Here is a 21,268-nt window from a genome sequence, read left to right on the forward strand (position 1 = left end):
AGATACAAAGTGCACAAAACAAGGTACGATGATGTAACATGTACTTCCATATTGTGGTGTATTCAAATTTTATTCAGTGTATGCTCATACGTACTTTGCCTATATATACACATATGTACGTAAAGTAATCCCGCAAGCTTCCTTCTTTTCACTGAAGATTTTATTATTCGCACAATTTGCTTGATCACAAAACCGAATGATATCTAATTTCGTAACTTTTGAGGGATGCTCCTTTCGGAACGTAATCGTAGTACCGGCACGGAGCAAACTCAATCGGAGTAATATGAAATCAATTGTAAGGCAATTAAAGCGGAGAGCCATCGTTGTCTCGCGCATAAAACTTCCAAAACTCGATCGAAAAGTGAGCGCCGGTTATTGCGCTCTGTTTGCATTGACCGCGGCGGGCCGCATTCATTTGAATTTTAAACAGTTTTTCCGATCTTTCTTTAAAACGATGCCATAGATTTCATTATATGCAATTACTGGGGTCCAGCGTCGCAGTTCGAATAAGGCACAGTGTCTGTGCTATCGACGTGATCATTAAGGGGAACTTTTGTTTGCGTATTTTAATTAATACGGCAAAAGGCAAACCTCATTTTACTTCTATTAACCTGTACCCGATCCCCTGAGCATATTCCTCGTTATATATTTTTGCAGAGTATCCTATTAATAAAATTGTCATATCCATTTTCTGTAACATTTCGATTGGAATGGAATCTTTACATATTATACATGTAAAGGTCACACGCGAAAGACACGATAAGTCTGTCGATTTTCTAATTCTTATGTCACTTGGCAAGACTACTATCGATATTTTTAATATGCTCAAGAGTAGACGGATAACAAAGGCATATATTTAATCCTAGGATAAATGAAAATATAGTTTGGATAATATGAAACTCATTGATATACATATACATACACATAGTGTATTAAATTTTAAAATTATGTACATTAAAAGATAGAAGCTGTATGACCTATCATCGTCCTCCCCTATAGCCTTCGTATCTTTTTTTTTCTTCTCTTTTCGTTTTCTGTGATACATATGTATAGAAAAGATAAAAAGGAGAAGGGAAAATGGAGCTATAATAGAAAATTGCAATATTAGTTCGCATTGCGTGCACTTGTAGCTGTGAGAGTTACGTAGATGACTTTCTGCACGCCACTGAATCATCAACGCAAAGGGCCATGATAACGAGATAACGTGTTACGAAATAGAGTCAATTAAGTAATCCGAGTTACACGCATTAGCCACGCAATATTGGGTTTTCAACACGATTCTTGTTTGGAAAAATAACACTGGGTTAGTTATCGCTAAGGGAAGTCATACATTTATTCATGATCGTTAAATCTTGTCATTTGACCCATTAACCGTCTACATTGCTCTAGCGCAATATATCACATTTGTAATCTTTTCTCAGGCAATCTACATTATTGAATTCTGTTTCTTAATATCGAGCATTTGCTTAAATATCTTTTTCGTCACATCCTATAGCTTACAATTTTCTGGAGTTCGAAAATATTGACATGTTTATAGCATTATGATAAACTTCACAATCATCTAATTCTTAATTCTTTTCTCAATCGCAGGAATTCCTTTTGTATTTCTGAAATATCTATTACTCTCAAAAAATTTCTGTATTATGACAGAACAATAAATAAGCTACTTTATCTATATTTTTTGATAATGTTGTGTTTACGGAATTTTTATGTATTTATCAAAGAATATTAAAGAATCATTTAAAATTTCAGATATTATATATATATATATATATATATATATATATATATATATATATATATATATATATATATAACCATTGAATACACAAGGAATATTTAGTTAACATTTAACGTTTTTCATTAAAATCATTTTATCATAAAATAAATTCTCCATGTGATATGTTTGAAAGAAAAGTTATACAAGATAAAATTAAGATTAACGTAACAAAAAGTGGTATAATCTCGAGTAAAGTTCGTTTTCGATATTTCAGCTCCCTCTTCCAGTCTTCGATGATGACGCATTGTGGTACTAGCCTATTTCCAGAACATCAGTATCGGTAACGTGATCGCGAAGTGGTAAGATAAAAATTGAATTGTGTACTGAAAAGAAAACCGCAATCAATCTATTCACAATAGACACACAATCGTATCATGATTTTAAATAAACCTATCACTTAACTCGATTGATAAACAGAAATATATGTATCTTCTATGATAACGACAACCTATTCATTATCAAATAAAATTTTTGAGAAAGAACATGAAATTTTGTATTTTGAAAGACTCGAAGATAATGAGTGAAATACAATAAATCATTTTGATCAAATTTATTATTTAAATGAATTGATAAACACAAATAAATCCTTCGTTATAATCTATCCATTACAAATTAAAATAGAAAAGAACGTGAAAAATTTTATTTTAATGAAACATAAATACATTGATACAAAGAAAATAAATATTTTTAATTACAATACGAATTATATAAGGAACTGGAGAATATTTCTAAAAAATCAGGATGAACATATTTAATATTGGGGATCTTTGTTGAGATCTTTATGAGCAGCGGATGATATAGTAGACCTCTGTAGTGCAACTAATGAAATTTTAACATTTCTGCGAACAGAATTCAAGAGAATAATCGATTCTAACTGCGTTGCCGAGCACGCAAACTGAATAAAGTGCATGTAATTTTAAACAGAACGCATTCCACGTAGACAGGAACGAGGAACGAGAAAACATTAACCACGTGCACAGTGTGGAATTCCTTTCGTAAATAACAGATGAATTTAATAATAACTTGTTACAATTCGAGAAATTAATCGAGTATTATAGAATTTTTAAGCAGCCCTCACGAAAATAACAATGCTCGTGTTAATATGTTTTAATAATTTATTCAACGTTCATTACATTTCGTAACTTTGAGTTGCTTCGCGTACAAATATAGATAATATTTAAAACAATAATATTATGATTACTCTTTGTCTATTCTGTGAATAAAATTCCTGAACTAATAACATAATTAATTTCCCCAAATTTGAATAACGCATAATAAAAAATGTTGAACAAGTTTCATTTTATATATTTTATAAACTTCGTGATATTATACGCAATATAATGCAGCATAGTTTGATAAACAAAGAGTACTCAGAATCTCTCGATAACAAATTTCTCGACCGCGATTTCCTTCTGAATTGATCGATTCGACAAAGATAATAATACTAGATAAAACATATACTTTCGTTATACATATATCGTAAACAACATCGTATAAAACATATATGCGTTCGATTCATAGTAGCAATTCTATCTACACGTATATTACAAACATCATTTTGATTTTTTCTTATTCTTATAGTTTTCTTGTCAGAAATTCTTCTGATTCGTATTTATTGCAATTACGTGTATTTTGGACTTAATGGTAAATAGCAATGTTGCTCGTAAGTAGTACTTACTCAGCCTTACAGTTTTCCTAGTCTTGAAATGCGACGTTTCGTGTCTCGCGAAGGAAAATACATTTGATGTTTAATATTCGAAGCGATACACAGCCTAGAAATGGGTATTAGCTGTTAACAACAGCGTACCTATACTTATGAAAACTTTATAAAAATAATTCATTATTTCTTTGCATTCTGTTCCTCGTGGACTAGCTAATTTATTTAATTTCATATGATAAAATGATCGACGCATCGACTTATGAACAATTAAAAATATTGATTTTAATAAATTACAAAATTTGTAGCTGTTAACGTAATATTTAAAATAACAAAAATCCTTTAAGTAACTTTATGTCTGATGTTGAAGATTTTAAGAAATGCTTATTACGTATCGAGTTTTCTTGTGAAATGGTTTGAGATAAATTAATTACAAAAATAGTGACGATGTAAAATAGTCTTAAACTTTAGTAATAATACAATTTAACGATTCACGTATTGAGTTAAATTACGTATCTCGTAAAATTAACAATTCCTTCATTTTTATTCATTTAGATATTGGGCATCAGCATCAGTTAGATATTGGGAGCGTTGCTTCGTTGTCGTATGACATAGAAAATAATTTCAATCGCTTTTCTTACAAGCGATAGGCATTATTTTCGTTCAGCCTTAGAACTAAGCTTCGATAAGAACTCTGTCGCCTGATTGTCTCCCTTTCTGTGTTCTAACGCTTGAATTACGTCCGTACCTGAACATAGAACAACAATCAAAATGTAAGAGATAAAAGTAGATTAGATAAAGGCAATTAGTTGGTTATGATTAGAGGAAAAGTAAAGAAAACCTACTTTTCCTTGTAGGACGTGAAAGATTCAAGTGAATTTGGTCGAGAGACTCAATTCCTTGATCTGGTCCCGTTTCAGGAATTTCGCTGAATGGTAGGAAAGCCTCTGCCATGAATCTCGATCGAAGAAAATCTTTGTCCTTTAGTTCGAAAACTACGATTGCGTTTTCTGTGGCTCTTTGTTCGCTTGTTAGAGGTCTGAAAGTATTTACATTAGTTAAATCGGAAATTTTGGAAATGAATAACATTTTGGAAAATAATAATATGGTGTTTTAGAAATGTTATAAAATTAGGCGAAAGGTGGTCTGTTATGGAAAAGGAAGTAAAATATGTAAAAATTAAAATTTTTGTATCCAAAGTTTACTTTTTATTTATAAACGTATTTATACAGGGTGCTTGGTAACTGGTGATACAAGCGGAAAGGGGGCGATCCTACGCGAAAAAAGAAGTCGAAAATATAGAATAAAAATTTTTCGTTTGAGGCTTTGTTTTCGAGAAAATCGACTTTGAATTTTCGCTCGGTACGCGTGCACTTTATCACGTCTCGTTATAACGGATCTCACTGTAGATCGTCGTCTCGATGGAAAAATTAAAAAAAAATTAAAAAAATAGAATAAAAATTTTTCGTTTCGATCTCATTGTAGATTTTTAAAAAAATTTAAAAAAAAAGAAAAATTAAAAAAAATTTTTATTCTATTTTTTCGACTTCTTTTTTCGCGTAGAATCACCCCCTTTCCGCTTGTACCACCAGTTACCAACCACCCTGTATATTGTATTACCAAAATGTCACATTGATATTAGAACGTTTGATATTTTTCTTGTCTTTCGATAAACTATATATCATCTATGTAAGTAAGATTCTCAAAATCGATATTTTTGAAAAATAAACTACGGATGAAGAAATTTAATTTTATACTTTTCTCAACTCTTCTCTGTTTATATAATATTTTCATCCACAATCTATATCTTGTTTATGTATTCAATTCTCTTAATATTTCTACGTATTATACATACATCTATTATGGGCAGATATAATATAATATTTACATGTAATGTTTCCAACGATCCATTCTCTATCGAAAAAAAAGGTTGACTATTACTCACATGTTGAAAATTTCGTCGTACAGCGGATAGAGGTTTTCCTTTTGCACATGCGTTTTAGGCAATTTTACGTCGGCGAACTTTTCCTCCGGAAGTAGCTTCACCTTCACATATGAATCGCAACTACCTGGAAGATAGGTAGAACAGTATTTTCAAGCTGCTTTTTCGAAACACCAGAAAGACCCCGATATAGGCTCATGCACGATGAAAGGTGACTGTCTGTATTCTTGATGGGTCTTTTGTCTATGAGGTTCCACAGTGTCAACAACATTTAATATATTAAATTGCTGCATAAATTTTCTTCGTCGTTTCGTTCATATAAACACGCTATCAATGTTATAATAAATATAATATCGCTATGTAAATCGACATAAACTATTCTCACTAGTCCATTCAGATCCGTCAATAATCATCCACTCAGAAGGATTTTTATTAGGTTGAAGACAAAGTAATATCTGTTTCTGAAGATAAGAAGACAAGTTGACAAGAAAAACAGTTTCAAATAGACAATTTACGATAAAATCATTTTATGAGAATGGTGTTTCGTATTTATAAAATGGTATTTATAAAATAAAGATATAAGGATTTACGGATAAATGTAGTAAATCGAATTTGTAAATCTACTCTGATGAACATACACAGAACTTATGCAGCAATTTAATATGACATAACAAACGAAAAAACACACATTTTACAACGGTTAAACATTCCTTAAATAACTTTTAAATTATTTGTTATGTTTGGAACCTTATAGAAGTTTGCATCACTCGTGATCAATTCCATGTTTCTAACTTAGGGAAATTATTCGATATGCTAAAATACTCGTACATTCTCTAGTTACAAATACATAGTAACAGAAAATGTAATATAACAGTTTGGTCAGCCGTGTTCATGCAAATCTGTAAATCTAATTGTTGCGAGGGCAGGCATGAGAGATTCTAATTTTAACAGTGATGAGGAAGAGCGTGTTTTTTTTTTTTTTTTGTTTATTTCTTTATTTGACATCCACGGTTTACATACTTGTCTTCCCTTCTTTCAGTCTTTGTTTAGATTTTGTATGAAGCTTGTGCTTGAGAGTAGACACCTTGCCTACCAAATCGCCTACAAAATCGAAAGAAAAGGTCATTCTCTTTGTCGCGAACCACCCGCTCATTCCCGTAACCGATGTACAGTGAAACAAGCAAACGTTAACGAGCTACAAAATGAAAATTTAAGTTCAATTTACGTCGATGATGGAGCTTTGCGTTTTGTCTATCGACGTGTGCAATTCTGCTTCTCTTTGATGATTCGGTATAACGTATTGAGTGATGCTCATAAAACGACTGATGCGATTATCATTTTTTAATTAAACGATTTTGCAAAATTTCTGAAAGAAATTCTCTTAATAAATTTCTTTTTCTAACTAAATAAAGAAATAAAAGGTACTTGACCTATGTACAGTTAATTTTGTAGATGACAAGTTATAAATATTACAGTAAAGAATTTTTCATGAATTAATTACGTCTGCTTTGTAATTTTTAAATGCACATTATAGTTTTCTATGTATTCCGTCTGTAGATAATGAATATGTCATCGATAACAATTATTTATAGCATTAACTTTTCTACGAATAAATCATTCAACATTTTTATACATTCTATATGATACATATGTGACAATTGATTTGCTAAAATATTTGGTTATCAAAAAGACGTCGTACAGTAGAAACAATATTTAAGTTTCAAATCAAACTCTTTTGTATTCTATGAATTCCAAAGATAATCGCACTTTTCGCTTCATCAGAACCACCCGTAGAAATTAAAAAGTGTATAATAAATTATGTCTCGTCTAAAATATTGTTTTTAACATTCATGCCTTAAATTGTAATTTCGAATTCAAATGTTCTTTAGAAAATAATGTCAATTTTTCTTCTCTTACCGTTACTGTCGACCGGTCGTAACTTCCTCGCGTTCAATATCTGAATGTTCAACGAATTATCCACGAACTGGGCCTTCACGGTGATCTGTCCGTACTCGGATTCTTCCAACTCGTTCTGTTCCTTTATTCGTTCCTGATGGTAACGATGTATCAGCTCAGCTGTCTCCAGGCCGTGGAGCTCCAGAAGGTGTTCGATCTTTTCCAGAACCTTCACGTTCGCCGTCTCGTCAGCTCCAACATTAAAATATCGAATGAGGGTATGCAGAGTGCGATGGAGGTTCGAGTAAAACGATGGTGGCCTTCTTCTCTGTAATGCAAAGATTTTCAGCTTTCATATTTTTTCGATACGCAAATTACTAAAAACCATTTTCTTGCCATTTATATAAGAGCAAGATTGTTTAAAGAGGGAAAAATAATTGGAGAAAAAAGAATAAAAGAATGAAGAATAGTTTCTAGTACCTCTAGGTTATTATGTACTAATTGATATAAGCTTTCCGATAGCGTGTCCCAAATAACATGCAAGATCCTCTCAAAATTGTCTTCATTAAGATGATCGTGCAACGTCGATAAGTTACTATCAAGATACTGTAGAAGTCGATCCATGGTATTGCTGGTCGCGTCTATCAACTCTGCCCCCTCCATGAGATACCTTTATCCAAATTATAAAGGTAACAATTAATGAGAAATTAAATACAGTAGAACCTCATTTAATGGAACGAAATTTTAGTTAAATTTTTTAAATTAAACTCATTTATATGAACGTGAACTATGGACGTAAAATATGTATGGAACGTAAAATAATAGATAGGGAGAAAAATTACCGAACCTATGAACCGTTTATCCTATAAGTTTCGATAATTGGGATTACATAAAATGTGAAAAGTTTGCTATAATTACCTGTTCATGGCAGGAGACATCTTATCCGCGACGACTTGTAAAAGTTCTATAATCTTGTTTTTGACAGTGTCAGTGGCATTATCGATGATCAGCTGAAGCGTCTGTTTACATCTGTCTGCGTCTTCTTGGGTTTTCTTTTCCGCTAGCTCATCCACGATGTTCTGGAGTCCTAGATCGTTGGCTAATGGCGCAATTGACGTTCTAATGTAATCGATATTATTGATCGCGAAACACCACGCCGTTGATACGGAGAACTTCCTTTCGTACACGCTACTTTCTGACAACTGTTCCAATTCTGTGGTCAATTCCGCCTTCTTTGCCATTTTATCTGCGTATGCGATAGAACATTTGCAGATATCCTAAAAATATGTAATGCGATATATTTTTCAGGAAATAGAAATATTTTCAAAGTTTGTACTTTTCTTTCATTAATAGCTATACTAAGATATAATTAACTCGTACAGTTTAGGAGTTCTCTGAGAAAAGAATCTGCATGTCTATGGTATATTACGTGTATAGGTATCAAATGTATTTTCCATAGTAGAATTATTATGAAATTTTTATTTCGTAATAAGAAAGACGAAGTTTGAATCACTTCCCACGAACATAAGTAATATTAAAAAATTAGAGCTAGGATTGCCAGTACAATTTAATATGGATTTTGGATTATATTTGGATCTTAAGATATGCACGTATGTAGCAAAATAAGAAATAAATATTCCAAATTTTTCGATCAAAAAATCGTTCTCTATGGACTTACGTCTATAATTTTGGCAATGAAAGTGTAGGAGCCTTCCGTGTCCGGCCATGCGAGTTGTGTCCAAAAGACTTTGATTTGGTAGAATATCGTTAATGTATCCACAGCACTTGAGCTGTATTGGACGGAGTTATCGACTGCTTGCAACGTGTCAAACTCCACGGCTCTGTCTATTCGTTTCAGGGCCTTGTACACCGCTATATCGAGCCAATGTGCCACACCAGCTCTGAACCAGTTATAGTAAGTCTGTACTTTCATCCCTTCCAGCTGCCCTTCGGCGCATAGCACTTGACCAAGGCTAAAAAAAAATTATATTTTATAGTTATTTCTGAATATTAGAATATTGGCAGCTAAAAAATTATATACAGAACACATAACGACTTACATAACGTATCTCTGCAACGCAAGATACAGTTCGAATAAAGTCGTTCCCAGATTTAATTCCACATCAGCGTTTTCAATTTCAATTCTCTTCAACCTGCCGCAGACATCCTCTATAACAATCATACATATATCACTGATCCTCTTCTCGTACATCATGTACAGACATCTTGCATAAGGAAAATTAATTCGCCTGAAATTACAATGAAATTAATTTCAAACAATATTCAACATCATGCTAGAATTCTGTCTAAAAGATTTTTAATTCTTACTTGATGAACAGCCTATCGTAATTATCAATAGCATTTTGTAAATCTGCTCTAACAAGTTGAATCACTTTGATGTGATACTTCAGCGCATCTTCGTCCGATTCGTTTTCCGGGAAATTATTATTCAATATATGGTCAAACCTAAAATACCATAGAAATAAAATGTACAATTATTTAATTCGCTATTTATAAGTTTTAATGTTTTCTTAAGATTGTACAAACGCTCACCATTCGATACCACCCTGTTCAACAGTGTACTCTAAAGCTTGAAGGACACTTAGTGTCTCGTCAGGGTCTGGAAACCAGGGATACATTTTTGCAGGGAATAGGTTAATGTCTTCAGGCACTTTAAGGGACGAAATCGACGACAGAATTCTAATGAAAGAGAAAAATTCGCTTTGAGAACCTCGAAGATGACTGTTTTCATAAACTTTTAAACACAAATACAGTAATATCTTCGCTAGCTGATTATTGCTGTTCTTATTCTTTACATTGGTACACGCTTGTAATTTCTTAGATTATCTGATAATTTTATTTCTTAAAATCATATCAATTGCAGCTCCTAAAATTCTCTTTTAGATTGTGATAATAAAGTATAAATTTAATCTCTTTGTATAAACGAGTATTCTGTAAGAATTGTTTTAACAGATTTTGAATCGATTCTACGTGAAGTATTGCGTGAGATATTACGTAAGGTTCTGGTTAATAATCTTAGAGCATCTTCTATTTCTAGCAAAACTTTAACGTTTAACGTAGATTATGTATTAAACTTTTTCCAATTTGCAGCTAATATAGCAACTGTTCTAAAATTTTTTAACTAGATTCTTACTTCATTTGCATTCAATGCAAACGAGATACACCAATTCTCTAGAATTCTATTTTCCTTGATAGTTGATCAGATACGATCCCAAGCTACGACCAGCTAACACGGAAATTCTGTACTTAGGATTCACATAGTTTATTAATAATCACCCCAAAATCGCGGACAACTGTGTCATGGCGTTCTTGTCTCCAATCGTGAGCCTCCTGATCTTGCGAATACTGTTCAGACACGAGTATAACAACTTCTTCGTGGCGTCCCAAAATAATCTTGTTTCGTCTGCCGAGAAAAGACCATTCTCCATGGGCCTCAGAAGGTCGATCGCTAATTTATTGAAGACAATAAAGTTTAACGGATGTTCTTGATGGATCCTTGAATATTCTATCCATTGAGCTAGCGTCACGTTTCTGGCTAGTAAACCACGTTGAGCACTGTGCTGAAGAAGAAGAACTTCCGCTGGCGCTGACCATCGACCGCACCAACAGTATTTCTCTATTTTCTGGGTCTCTATTTCGTATAACAATAGCACCCTGATCAGGTGTCTGTACTCTTGTGCGGCCACCTGTGCATTGTGCTCGGCACTGAAGGCCAGCCTTAGTTTCACTACACCACGTCGTTTTGATTTGTTCTTCTTCTCGAGGGAATACCACATTGTATGGCCTGTTGTTGGTATGTCCTGATATTGAACGAGAAATCAATCTTAGCAGATTCATAATTTATTAATGCACTAATAAGAATTGATATGTTATGAGAAATTCATCTGTAGTAGACTTTAATGTAAATTATCTGAAGAATCTTCTAAGGAATGTAATAGTTCTGTGAAACGAAATTGTTCTTGATCTGCGATTATATGAAGATTAAAGCTTCTTACGATCTGAATTCTAGTTAACATTTTTTTAGCAAGTAGTTTCTGATTTAAAAAAGAAAGTAGGTAAAACTCCTACATATTTAGTGCTCTGGACTACTGGCAGTTAAACTAGATTTTTAGTGACAAATCAGAGGATGAATTTAAGCAAACTGAGAGTAGAAGTTAAATAATGATAGTGACGTTTGATTATTTTATGTACCTTCAAAGGTATCCTACAGCGACCGATAAATTCGTTATCATGGCAACCGGTAGTGGCAGTAACAGCAATTTCCTTCGCTAGTTTTACCAGCCCTCGAACACCCTTCACGTCTTTTACTTTACTCATTTTCTCAGGAACTGTTTCAGCAGCGTCGAAGTCCCTTTAAATCGAGGAATAAAAAGATCATATCTAAACATGTTGTTAACAAATTTTACTCCGATTACAGTCTTCGTTATAAACTTACCACACTTCTAGATACAGTACGTCGTTTTCTGGGTCGTCTAGAGGGCTACAAGAAATCATGATTGAAGTTATATTACAATTTATGCATCACAGTGCCGAAATTTAATCTAATAGATTCTAATACCTTATATTATATTTCACCTTAATATTTTATACTTTATTGGCCTATGAATTAAAATTCAGCACTATTTCAAATATTTGATTATTTATTCATGAAAATAATGATAATACTGTAATATGTATTAGATAATGCTAATATTAATTTAATTATTACAGTACATGATTAGCGTCCAACTTCTCAAAAAAGAAATTGCGTATATCCGCAAGGTTATTTATCATAAAAAATGGAATGAATAGTCGTAAATTTCTAGTATTTTTAATAAATGGGTAAATTAAGGTAAATTTTAATAAACGATATTCGTAATATCATTATTTCTCTACTCTTCCAATGTATGCTTTCTGGACGATTCATATAACGAAAAAGCGTGATTTTTGTCAAACAACATTTTTTTAAACTTCACTTTAAACAAACATACGTCTGTCAACTCACAGTTCGAAGTGTTCCTCCCACACTGGGCTCAGTGTGGATGTTTTCACGGCAGTGTTGTACCTCCTCGTGGGAGCAGATTCGAGGTAAAGGGCGCAGAAAGGGTCGCTTTTACCATTAGAATCTTTCGACACAAGTTCTTTGGCTTCGATCACTTCGACGTTCAAATGCATTTCCGGTGGCTATATAAATTATAAATAAGTGACTTACAATTTTATAATTTGTTGAAATATTGACACGTGGAATTGGAATTGGCGACGAAATTCTTACCTCCATGTTTTTCGTCTCGTGCAAAACTCTCTCGTGCATGTCGTTGTCGACTTTGAACGCATTTTGAAGGTAGTTCAACAGAGTTTCCAATTCACACTCTTTAGAAACGTCATAACCGACTTGGTGTTGGGTCATGAACACCAAAGCAGCATAGAGCTCCTCAATCTACAGTAATATCAAACGTTATAAACTAAGGTCAAAGATATAACTATTAACAGAGGAGTGGACAGGACATAATATTTTAATATCTAGATACTCGGTGCAAAAAGATAAAATGTGACTTCTTCTTCCCTTGTGGTATCATCATTGTATGTAACAATAATAAGAAATTCTTTTACTAAACATTGATAATATTCGTTTTCTCTCTATTACTGTCACTAAATGGCACAATTATAGACATTCTGTATCACTTAATACATCATTGTCCATTGCAGCTGACATATGTAATATAATAATATCTATAATATTCCACAAAACATAGCACTAATACGTGAATGAAAGTACATATTACACAATTTAATAAAATGGGATACATTTCTATCGAATCTTTTCTAAAAAATAAATTAATAAGTTACACAAGTATTTAGAAGTAAATAGAAGGGCAATTACTTCTCAAACGTATCGTAAACATCAGTAAATAACCTTCAATTGGTTTACAAATGTTGATAATTAAATAATGTAAGAACAATGTGCAATCGATTTACGTCACACATAATTGTACCATCTGCTAGTCACAAGATGCGTTGATAAGACACAGCGAGGAGATTTTAGCTGCTAGTCGTTTGTCGAAGCATCGCTCGTGGTACGATATACTCACAGTTCAAAGTTCTTCAGCCGGAGCATTAAACGCATGCTTCAATCGAGCACATGATTGGCAGCGAACAGATACGTATTGTGTGAACAATTTTGTTTACTTTTTATTAGTGGCACCTTCAAATATTCAGATATAGTTGAGTAATGAACTGCGCATAAGTTCAAAACCACTTTATTTTCACCGTTCTTCTTTTTACATGCAGAGAAGATTATTTCTCTTTTTACGTACTGAATTTAAAATCCAGCTGTTTAATTTAACAAATATATTATGCAATAAAATTTACAGGAAGATTTGCAAGGTTGTAAACTTTGCAAAATTTAAAGCTTCTTATTGCTTCTAAAAAGCTTTTATTCTACGTTATGATATTTATTCAGATTTACAAAATTGCGAGACTCGTACAGGTTTACAGATCCTCGTTGCAAGTTGGAAGTTTTTTATACTTGATAATTATTTGTTGCAAATTAGCGTGGATTTCACATTTCGCTAATTGATATAAAAATATATTATATAAGATTAGCGTTGACCTTTATTGACACGAAATTATACTTATGTACCTATCTATTTGTATTACACCACTTTTATTATAATTATTTATATGTGATATATTTTTTTAGTATATCAAGTTAGTAATTCTACTGTCAAACATTGTGAAATTTGTATGATACATTATATCATATCAACCACAAAATTTTCAGTACGTATGACATACCACCATCGTATTTAATATTTCTATCAACAAACCGAAATCATCACCGAATAGACTCACCGTCATAGCCTGAAGCAGAGTATTGGTTCTGCGCTCGATTTCCGCTTTGGGCACGCCACGGAAAGTGTTCCTTCCCCGATTCAGCGTGGCCACCCCCAGGGGTGGGTTGGTGCTCACCATTTTCTTATTTTTCAGCACTATACTATCTCATCTCGTTAAACTTCACTTCTAGATGACTTTTAAAGAACAAAACCAATATCACGTATCACGACATGCTACACTTTTATACATTCAACATCTGATGTAAACATCGATTCGTCCGAGCTTTCTGTGCACCGTCTGTTCGAAGAAAATCTTTCATTCATTGCCACGACTAACTGTCAAGGTTTCCTCTTAAACGATGTCGAAACACGATTTCGAAAGAACGAACAAACTGTCAGCCAAGAACAATATAGTTTATGCACTGACACTCGATCGAGACCTCACTTCCTCTTATTGACACTTTCATCTTTGAATTAGAATAACCACTCGCTGTACAAATGGTAGAGATTTATAATCACGTACAGATTGGGATAAGGTACAGATGAATATTATAAAGAGACTACGGATATTTATGCATTCACAGGGAATTTGAAAGTGTAGACGTATACAAAACATACAAAAATATATAAAATATTCGATATATTATGAAAGTCTTGTGACGTTACATTACGTTATAATTTATAACGAAAATTTTTTAATATGTTAGTTCTGAAAATCTTGCAATCTTGTAAAATTCTAATGTCCAGTCGTAATGTGGGACGCAAGCTTCTTCAATTTTTAATAATAAATCTGTTATGATATTTAGTAGGCTCCAATTTAGATTCAATTTCTTCAATGAAATGAAAATATAAAATTGTGTAAAAATCTGCAGTTTAATAATTATATGTAAATGCTCGAAGAATAACAAAATATTTACTATTCCATTTTGGATTGAGATGACTTTAGTAGAATAGGAGGGTCAATACGGATGCTCGAGGATCGGCAAAGTTTCGAAAGTGCTGCACACACGACGAGTATCGAACTGTTCTAAAAAGCAAGAATCGTAGCGTATGCTAGTACATTGTTGGCCGATGATGAACTTCGACGACCGCGACCTTTGTTATCGGTGCTACGTATATTTATTCGGGCGCGCTTATGCAGTATGCATAATCGAAGAGTAGTATCTAGTCCAACTTACGAGAACGTGGACGTTGTTTGAGGAAAGGCAAAGATAATATAGAAGTACAGATAATGGAATATCAATGGCTTTTTTGTGTTTAGAAGATTTTGCAAATCCGAATTTATTAAATTTATCAATACTTGCTAAATGGCTGAGATAAATAAACAGCATAACATATATTGATAAAATTAGTTACTTGAAAAACGAAATCGTGGAACATTAACGAACATTGACGAAGACTTCGAAACATAAAATTTGTATTATCTCCTTGCCTTTGAAAGATTTTGTAAACATAGGACGAGTAAATAGTAACAGAAATAAGTATTATAAACAATGGAATAAGAAAAAATATGTACTCATTGAATTGAGATAGCTTCCTGCCTATTCTTTCGAAGTCGGTATAACAAAATTCGATTATTCGCTGGAAATTAACTAAACAGATAGATAGATAGTTTTATTTCAATCTAGTGGTCTTAAAATAGATCTTGAGTTACAAATTTTTGGAGATTAACTGCATACCTGCAGTTTGGTTTCGAAATCAAAGATTAATTTGGATATTAGTTTTAGTTACCAATGGTATATGATGAAATTTATGGAGAAACTCTGTGATGTTTCTCACGGCATTGACCTAATTCCAGTATGTAGAGCGGCTACATTTGTCCATTTAATTAATTACTCAGCGAAATGGAGAGTTACAAATGCACCTTCCTGTTTAGAAAGTGGTTCGGAAGTGGTATGACCAGACAAAAGAATAATTAAAACTTGTGCTGAATAACGATGGTCATCTTGAATTTAAATCTCAGTCTATACATAATTTATTGTTATTTCCATTGTTATTTGTAACTTCTAAATGTATAATTCATGAACTTTCTATCAATGTTCTATGAAATCTCGATGAATTCTTTATGAAACTGTTCATCATCAATCATAATTCATTCATTCATCAATCATAAAATCTAATCTCATTTCAATAGATGTTTCATATTTTTGAAATATTATTATATTTAACGTAGTTAATTTATATGTATTCTTCAATAAGCCGTCTGTATAATCAAATGGAGTTACTTATAGACTTCATATATTTTTAGTTTTATTTCAAGTAACTTATTCCAATAAACGGTTCCATATCTTTAGAACTGATTCATACGCAAAAAGTGAATATCAGAATTTTTCAGCCTCTGAAGTATTTTTATTTTTTTATTTTATAAGATTTCTACTTAATCTTCCAGATACTATTTTTATAATAATCCAATCGCATTTATTTCTTATAAGGGGTTATTATAAAACTATTTATTAAATTTCAGTCGAAGGGAGTTATTCCAAGAAATCGTTCCATATGTTTAGTTCAACTAATTCATATTTAATAATTCGATATTACAAACTTTCAGATTAATTTATATTTAATCTTCGATGGATCATTGCCAGGCAATCGAATTTATTATTTATAGAAAGCTATTGATGTTATTTCGAGCATTATTAGGAATTACCTCAAAATTAACCATTTATAATGCGATAAACAGAAAATTGTTTCTACCACGGAGAGTTAACAATTTTTTATCAGGAGTTTTTCGCTAAGTTTATATTTAATCTTCACCTCGTCGTTCTCAGTCCGCAATCCGGTAACGCAGAATCTACTCTGATACCACTTATATTCCACATTTTTCTGGATTTTCCATTGCGTAAGCATCACTTGTAAATCATTCGTTCTGCTCGCCTTGTAGCAGACAAATTTCTAAGGTTACTCTTTTTTTAGCGCGTTCCTCTCGATCGACCTCTTGAAAAGAACGTCGTCAACGCGACGACTTCTGACCAAAATAGTTGTTTCTCCTTTGCTACTTACAGAGAATCGTTCATCGTGACAGTTGCAAAATCTTTTTCAATCATCAAATTGAATTATCTAACTTCTTCTTCAATGTAGTAAAAAGACTTGGTGAATCGACCAAGATACTTCGTCGTTGGCTTAAACAGAGAAGAGTCTCTTTGAAACTGATTATATCTAATGAAAGGGAGGAATATAAAAGAGAGATAGAAAATCCGTTTGGACCAGCGACTCACCGAGAATCAGAAAAACTGGGCCATAGCCTTTAACATCGTCGCATACTAGTGGTTGCCAAGACCGATTGACTCTGACAATGAGATTCCATTTATTTGTACGCGTTTTGTGGTTCGCCTAACATTGGCCCTTTTGGCTTGATCAAGCCTTAGAGCGGGAATAATATTTGTCTTACTGAGTTAGATGTTATTGATTGATGATATTATATGCTATTTGCGGATTAAATGTCTGTATATAATATGCAGTTAAATATATTTGAATATATTTAATAACATAGGTAATATTTCCGTTTTTATCTCTACAGGAAATCAACTATACGAATACTTTAGACTCTTTTGTATCTCAAAATCCAATTAAATATACAGGGTGGCTGGTAACTGGTGGTGCAAGCGGAAAGGGGGTGATTCTACGCGAAAAAAGAAGTCGAAAATATAGAATAAAAATTTTTTTTAATTTTTCTTTTTTTTTAAATTTTTTTAAAAATCTACAATGAGATCGAAACGAAAAATTTTTATTCTATATTTTCGATTTCTTTTTTCGCGTAGAACCACCCCCTTTCCGCTTGTACCACCAGTTACCAACCACCCTGTATACAGGTAAAGGACGATATTTAGAGGGTGAAGAAGCGCTCTATTTTGTTTCTACGTTTTTAATCGTGTTCGTAAAGATACAAATTTACATAAAAATCCGCGGTTTAATTATAACGTTATGCAGTTACAAGAAAATTTCAACATATCTAGATAATATAAATTCGATTAATACGATTAAAATTTTTTTGGGACCGTACAACGAATCCGAAAGGTCATCGACAGAAGCCAATCATTAAATAAAAAGGAAGAGCAATTTCCTTTCCCATTCAAATTACAATTCAATCTGAAACGGAACAAAGATGCACGACATTTGCTCGCGGTCTCACATTTCTTTCGCCCATTTCTCTACGCCGTGCACGGCGGCAATTTAAATACCGAAGATCTGGCGTACTCATTGGTCGCTCGGTTAACTGGCTGACCAATGGAAAACGCGAAAACAAGACAATGAATCTGCACAAAGGGAAACTATGCCGTATCCTGTTTGAAGCGACCCACGGGACAAGTGCAACCACAATGCGTATTCGTGTGTTCGCACAATTGCGCCCAATGAAAATTGATATACCACGGCAATTAGCTCATTGACCGGAGGAGGCACGCGTAGATAGCCTACGACGCCGACGTCGACGTTCCCGTCCTTCGTGGCCAGTCCCGATTTTCACGATGCATTATGCAAGTTCGTCTAAATTCGACCGCCCACGTACCAGCCGGATTTATTTTGCTACGGGAACAGGAATTAATTTCGAAGACGGATGCCTCTAGGACATTTCGCTGAGCCATGAATGATTTTTATTGCTATCTGATATTGGCGAAATGTTACGAATTATCGTTAGTTACAAAGATTTTTCAGGGAAATGTTAACAATTTTGAGCGCAGAAATGAATAAGAATTCGCGTAAAGCGTTTTGGTAAATCGAATGGCGCTCGTTTCGCCAAATCACGAATGATTTTTGTTGCTAACGTTGGTGGAATGTTATCGTTAATTCCAAAGATTTTTTAGAGAAATTTTAACAATTTTTAAAGCAGAAACGAATGAGAATTCATGTAAAGCGTTCTGGTAAATCGAATCGCGCTCGTTTCGCCGAAATATGAATAATTATTGTTGCCCAATGCCGGTGGAACATTTAAGACAATCTCTAATTGCAAAAGTTTTCCAGAGAAGCTTGAGAAATTTTAAAAACGGTAGAAAATAAGAATTCGTGTAAAGTTTTGGCAAACTGAATCGACTTCGCGTTGCATAGAATCGGGTTTATTTTTTGATGCTATTGCATGTTTCGAAAATATACACTGTCTGTGGAAAGCTTGACCTCAGCATGAATTTTAAAGAAGGGTATACGAAACATTCAGCAACAACCTTTTAAAACAGTTGTCGATTGACAACGAATTCCAAATTTCGTATTAAAGGTTCTTGATCGTCGACATCAAAGTTATTACGCGTTTGAGCAAACGGCCAAAAATTTCACTGAGAAATTGGAAATTTTTTGACAGCGAAAAAAATGTACTTCGAGCTACATGGAATTAAATTTAGTCTGAGATTCCACTGATCTTCTAATTATAACATGAAAATTCCAAGATACATACATATATATATAAATATCTAGAATCTACCGAAAGATCTTCTAACTATAATTATTTTTCATTCAATTTTTGCAAACCATACAATTTAAACGAAACGTACTTATAATTTTCTCTATTTTAATTAATTTGAAATCGTGTTATTTGGGCTGCAATAAATTTTTAGACATTTTAAACGCTTTATGTCAACAACGTATGAAATACGATGTTCTTCAAGGTCTATGTCTTGGAGAAATTTTTTACGAACATTTCTATACAGAATGAAGCTATGTTACTGATAGTTTGTCAATTTTTGAAGACATAGCAGAATGCAATTGATCAACCCAGTTTTCTCGCTAGGTTTGATTTATTTTTATGACTGCTGCCTGACTTTCGATGAGCGGGCTTTTGCGCCTTAATTGCCAACAAATAAGACTCTGTCGAATAGCCAATTGCCACACAATACCAACTTATCCTCTTGAGCTGAAACCACGATCACCACATCTCGACCCTCAACAAGTCCCATCAACGTTACATACCTTCGATCCCATTGCTTCCTGTTACCTGACAAATTTCTATCACCGCGCGTTTCACACCGATCGAACGATAATTTCAATAATTCTTATTTAAATGTTTATTTATTTATATTTATTTAAAATTTCAATCAGGGTATGAAATTAATTTAGAAGCGAGAAGAGGGGCAGAATTTTGGATATTTCATTTCGGAGTACTTTTCCACACACTGAGACGATACAAAGTCCACACCACAGTTTCTTTCATTATTTTTTACACACGTTTTACTCTATTGGCAGATTACGATACGTCCTTATAATGTTTGATCATTTTGTGTTACACTTTTCAAATAGAGGCATCCAGGACTTCCGTGGTGGTAGCTCCAGACGGAAGTACACGAACAGGACAATCGTGGTAGCTCGTCAGCTAGAAAGGAGCCTGACGAAGGCGAGTAGCACACTGCCAGGAATAGATGGACGGACAGATCGGAGTCGTCGTCGACAACGTCGACGATTCAACTAGCGTCACACGCTGGCTACGCTACAAAACCAGAGTCGCGTTTCAAATTGAGCTTAACTGTTAATTGAGCTTAGAGGATAACACCCTACCGGTTGTACTACCGTTCCATTCTATCGGTGAAATAATATTACGCAATCATTCACGTTACCTGTTCTTTCCCTTTGATCTTCTATTTCGGATGATTTTGTCGGGAATCGAACGATTAAAATGATTATACATTTAGATAACATTTTCTTAGATAACATTTCTTAAATAACATTGGTAGAATCAGAAAATTATTTTACTACGGTACGAGATAAAATTACAGAAGGATAATTGTAGTAGACTGTATATAATGTTCAGTAGACTATATATAAATATTTTACGGAAAATTTTAGGAGAAAGTAAGAAATATTACGAAAAGTTAGGAAAAAGTTCAAAAATTGGTGGAAGTTGGAAGAATACGAGAAAAATTATGGAATATTGGGGAAAACTATTAAGGAAAACTTGTCGAAGAAACTGAAGAAATTTTCATGAATGGACTATGCGAATTATTTATTGCAGAAATTATCAATGCTTCTGGAGGAATTCTGATATTTTTTTCAAATTCGGCCAATCCAAATCCATGTTAATAATTCGATGAATTGATCCTTTGAAATTGGATCGAGTTCAAGAAGAAAATTAGGGAATACGTGAAACAGTATATTATAAAGCCCTAATTAAGAAAATATGTATAGCAATGTCACTGAAAGATTCATGTAGCGGAATCCGTGAAATAAATCTCATAGTCTGTCCT

At 33.2% G+C, this 21,268-nt stretch overlaps 1 protein-coding gene across 8 annotated transcripts in view; it reads right to left on the reverse strand.

Moving 5' to 3' along the window:
- Positions 1 to 2,881: 2,881 nt before the first annotated feature.
- The window catches only part of LOC117237270 (protein unc-13 homolog 4B), a 37,200-nt gene continuing 18,813 nt past the window's right edge, over positions 2,882 to 21,268 (reverse strand). For 4 of the 8 annotated variants that reach the window (XM_033501038.1, XM_033501042.1, XM_033501041.1 and 1 more), the window contains 16 exons: positions 12,548 to 12,712; positions 12,281 to 12,459; positions 11,732 to 11,776; positions 11,488 to 11,647; positions 10,573 to 11,096; positions 9,829 to 9,975; positions 9,604 to 9,741; positions 9,336 to 9,524; positions 8,954 to 9,248; positions 8,194 to 8,552; positions 7,756 to 7,945; positions 7,297 to 7,603; positions 6,400 to 6,480; positions 5,383 to 5,506; positions 4,283 to 4,476; positions 2,882 to 4,185 (listed from right to left, as the gene is read on the reverse strand). In XM_033501038.1, the coding sequence (XP_033356929.1) occupies positions 4,091 to 4,185; positions 4,283 to 4,476; positions 5,383 to 5,506; positions 6,400 to 6,480; positions 7,297 to 7,603; positions 7,756 to 7,945; positions 8,194 to 8,552; positions 8,954 to 9,248; positions 9,336 to 9,524; positions 9,604 to 9,741; positions 9,829 to 9,975; positions 10,573 to 11,096; positions 11,488 to 11,647; positions 11,732 to 11,776; positions 12,281 to 12,459; positions 12,548 to 12,712 (3,192 nt within the window). In that variant the 3' untranslated portion in view covers positions 2,882 to 4,090. Of the gene's footprint in view, positions 4,186 to 4,282; positions 4,477 to 5,382; positions 5,507 to 6,399; positions 6,481 to 7,296; positions 7,604 to 7,755; positions 7,946 to 8,193; positions 8,553 to 8,953; positions 9,249 to 9,335; positions 9,525 to 9,603; positions 9,742 to 9,828; positions 9,976 to 10,572; positions 11,097 to 11,487; positions 11,648 to 11,731; positions 11,777 to 12,280; positions 12,460 to 12,547; positions 12,713 to 14,127; positions 14,599 to 15,025; positions 15,489 to 20,000; positions 20,399 to 21,268 lie in introns of those variants that run through there. The other 4 variants (XM_033501045.1, XM_033501043.1, XM_033501044.1 and 1 more) reach the window with 4 other exon arrangements.

The sequence above is a fragment of the Bombus vosnesenskii genome, unplaced genomic scaffold (genome assembly GCF_011952255.1).
Source record: "Bombus vosnesenskii isolate JDL3184/JDL3185 unplaced genomic scaffold, Bvos_JDL3184-5_v1.1 scf7180000013367, whole genome shotgun sequence".
Classification (NCBI taxonomy): domain Eukaryota; kingdom Metazoa; phylum Arthropoda; class Insecta; order Hymenoptera; family Apidae; genus Bombus; species Bombus vosnesenskii.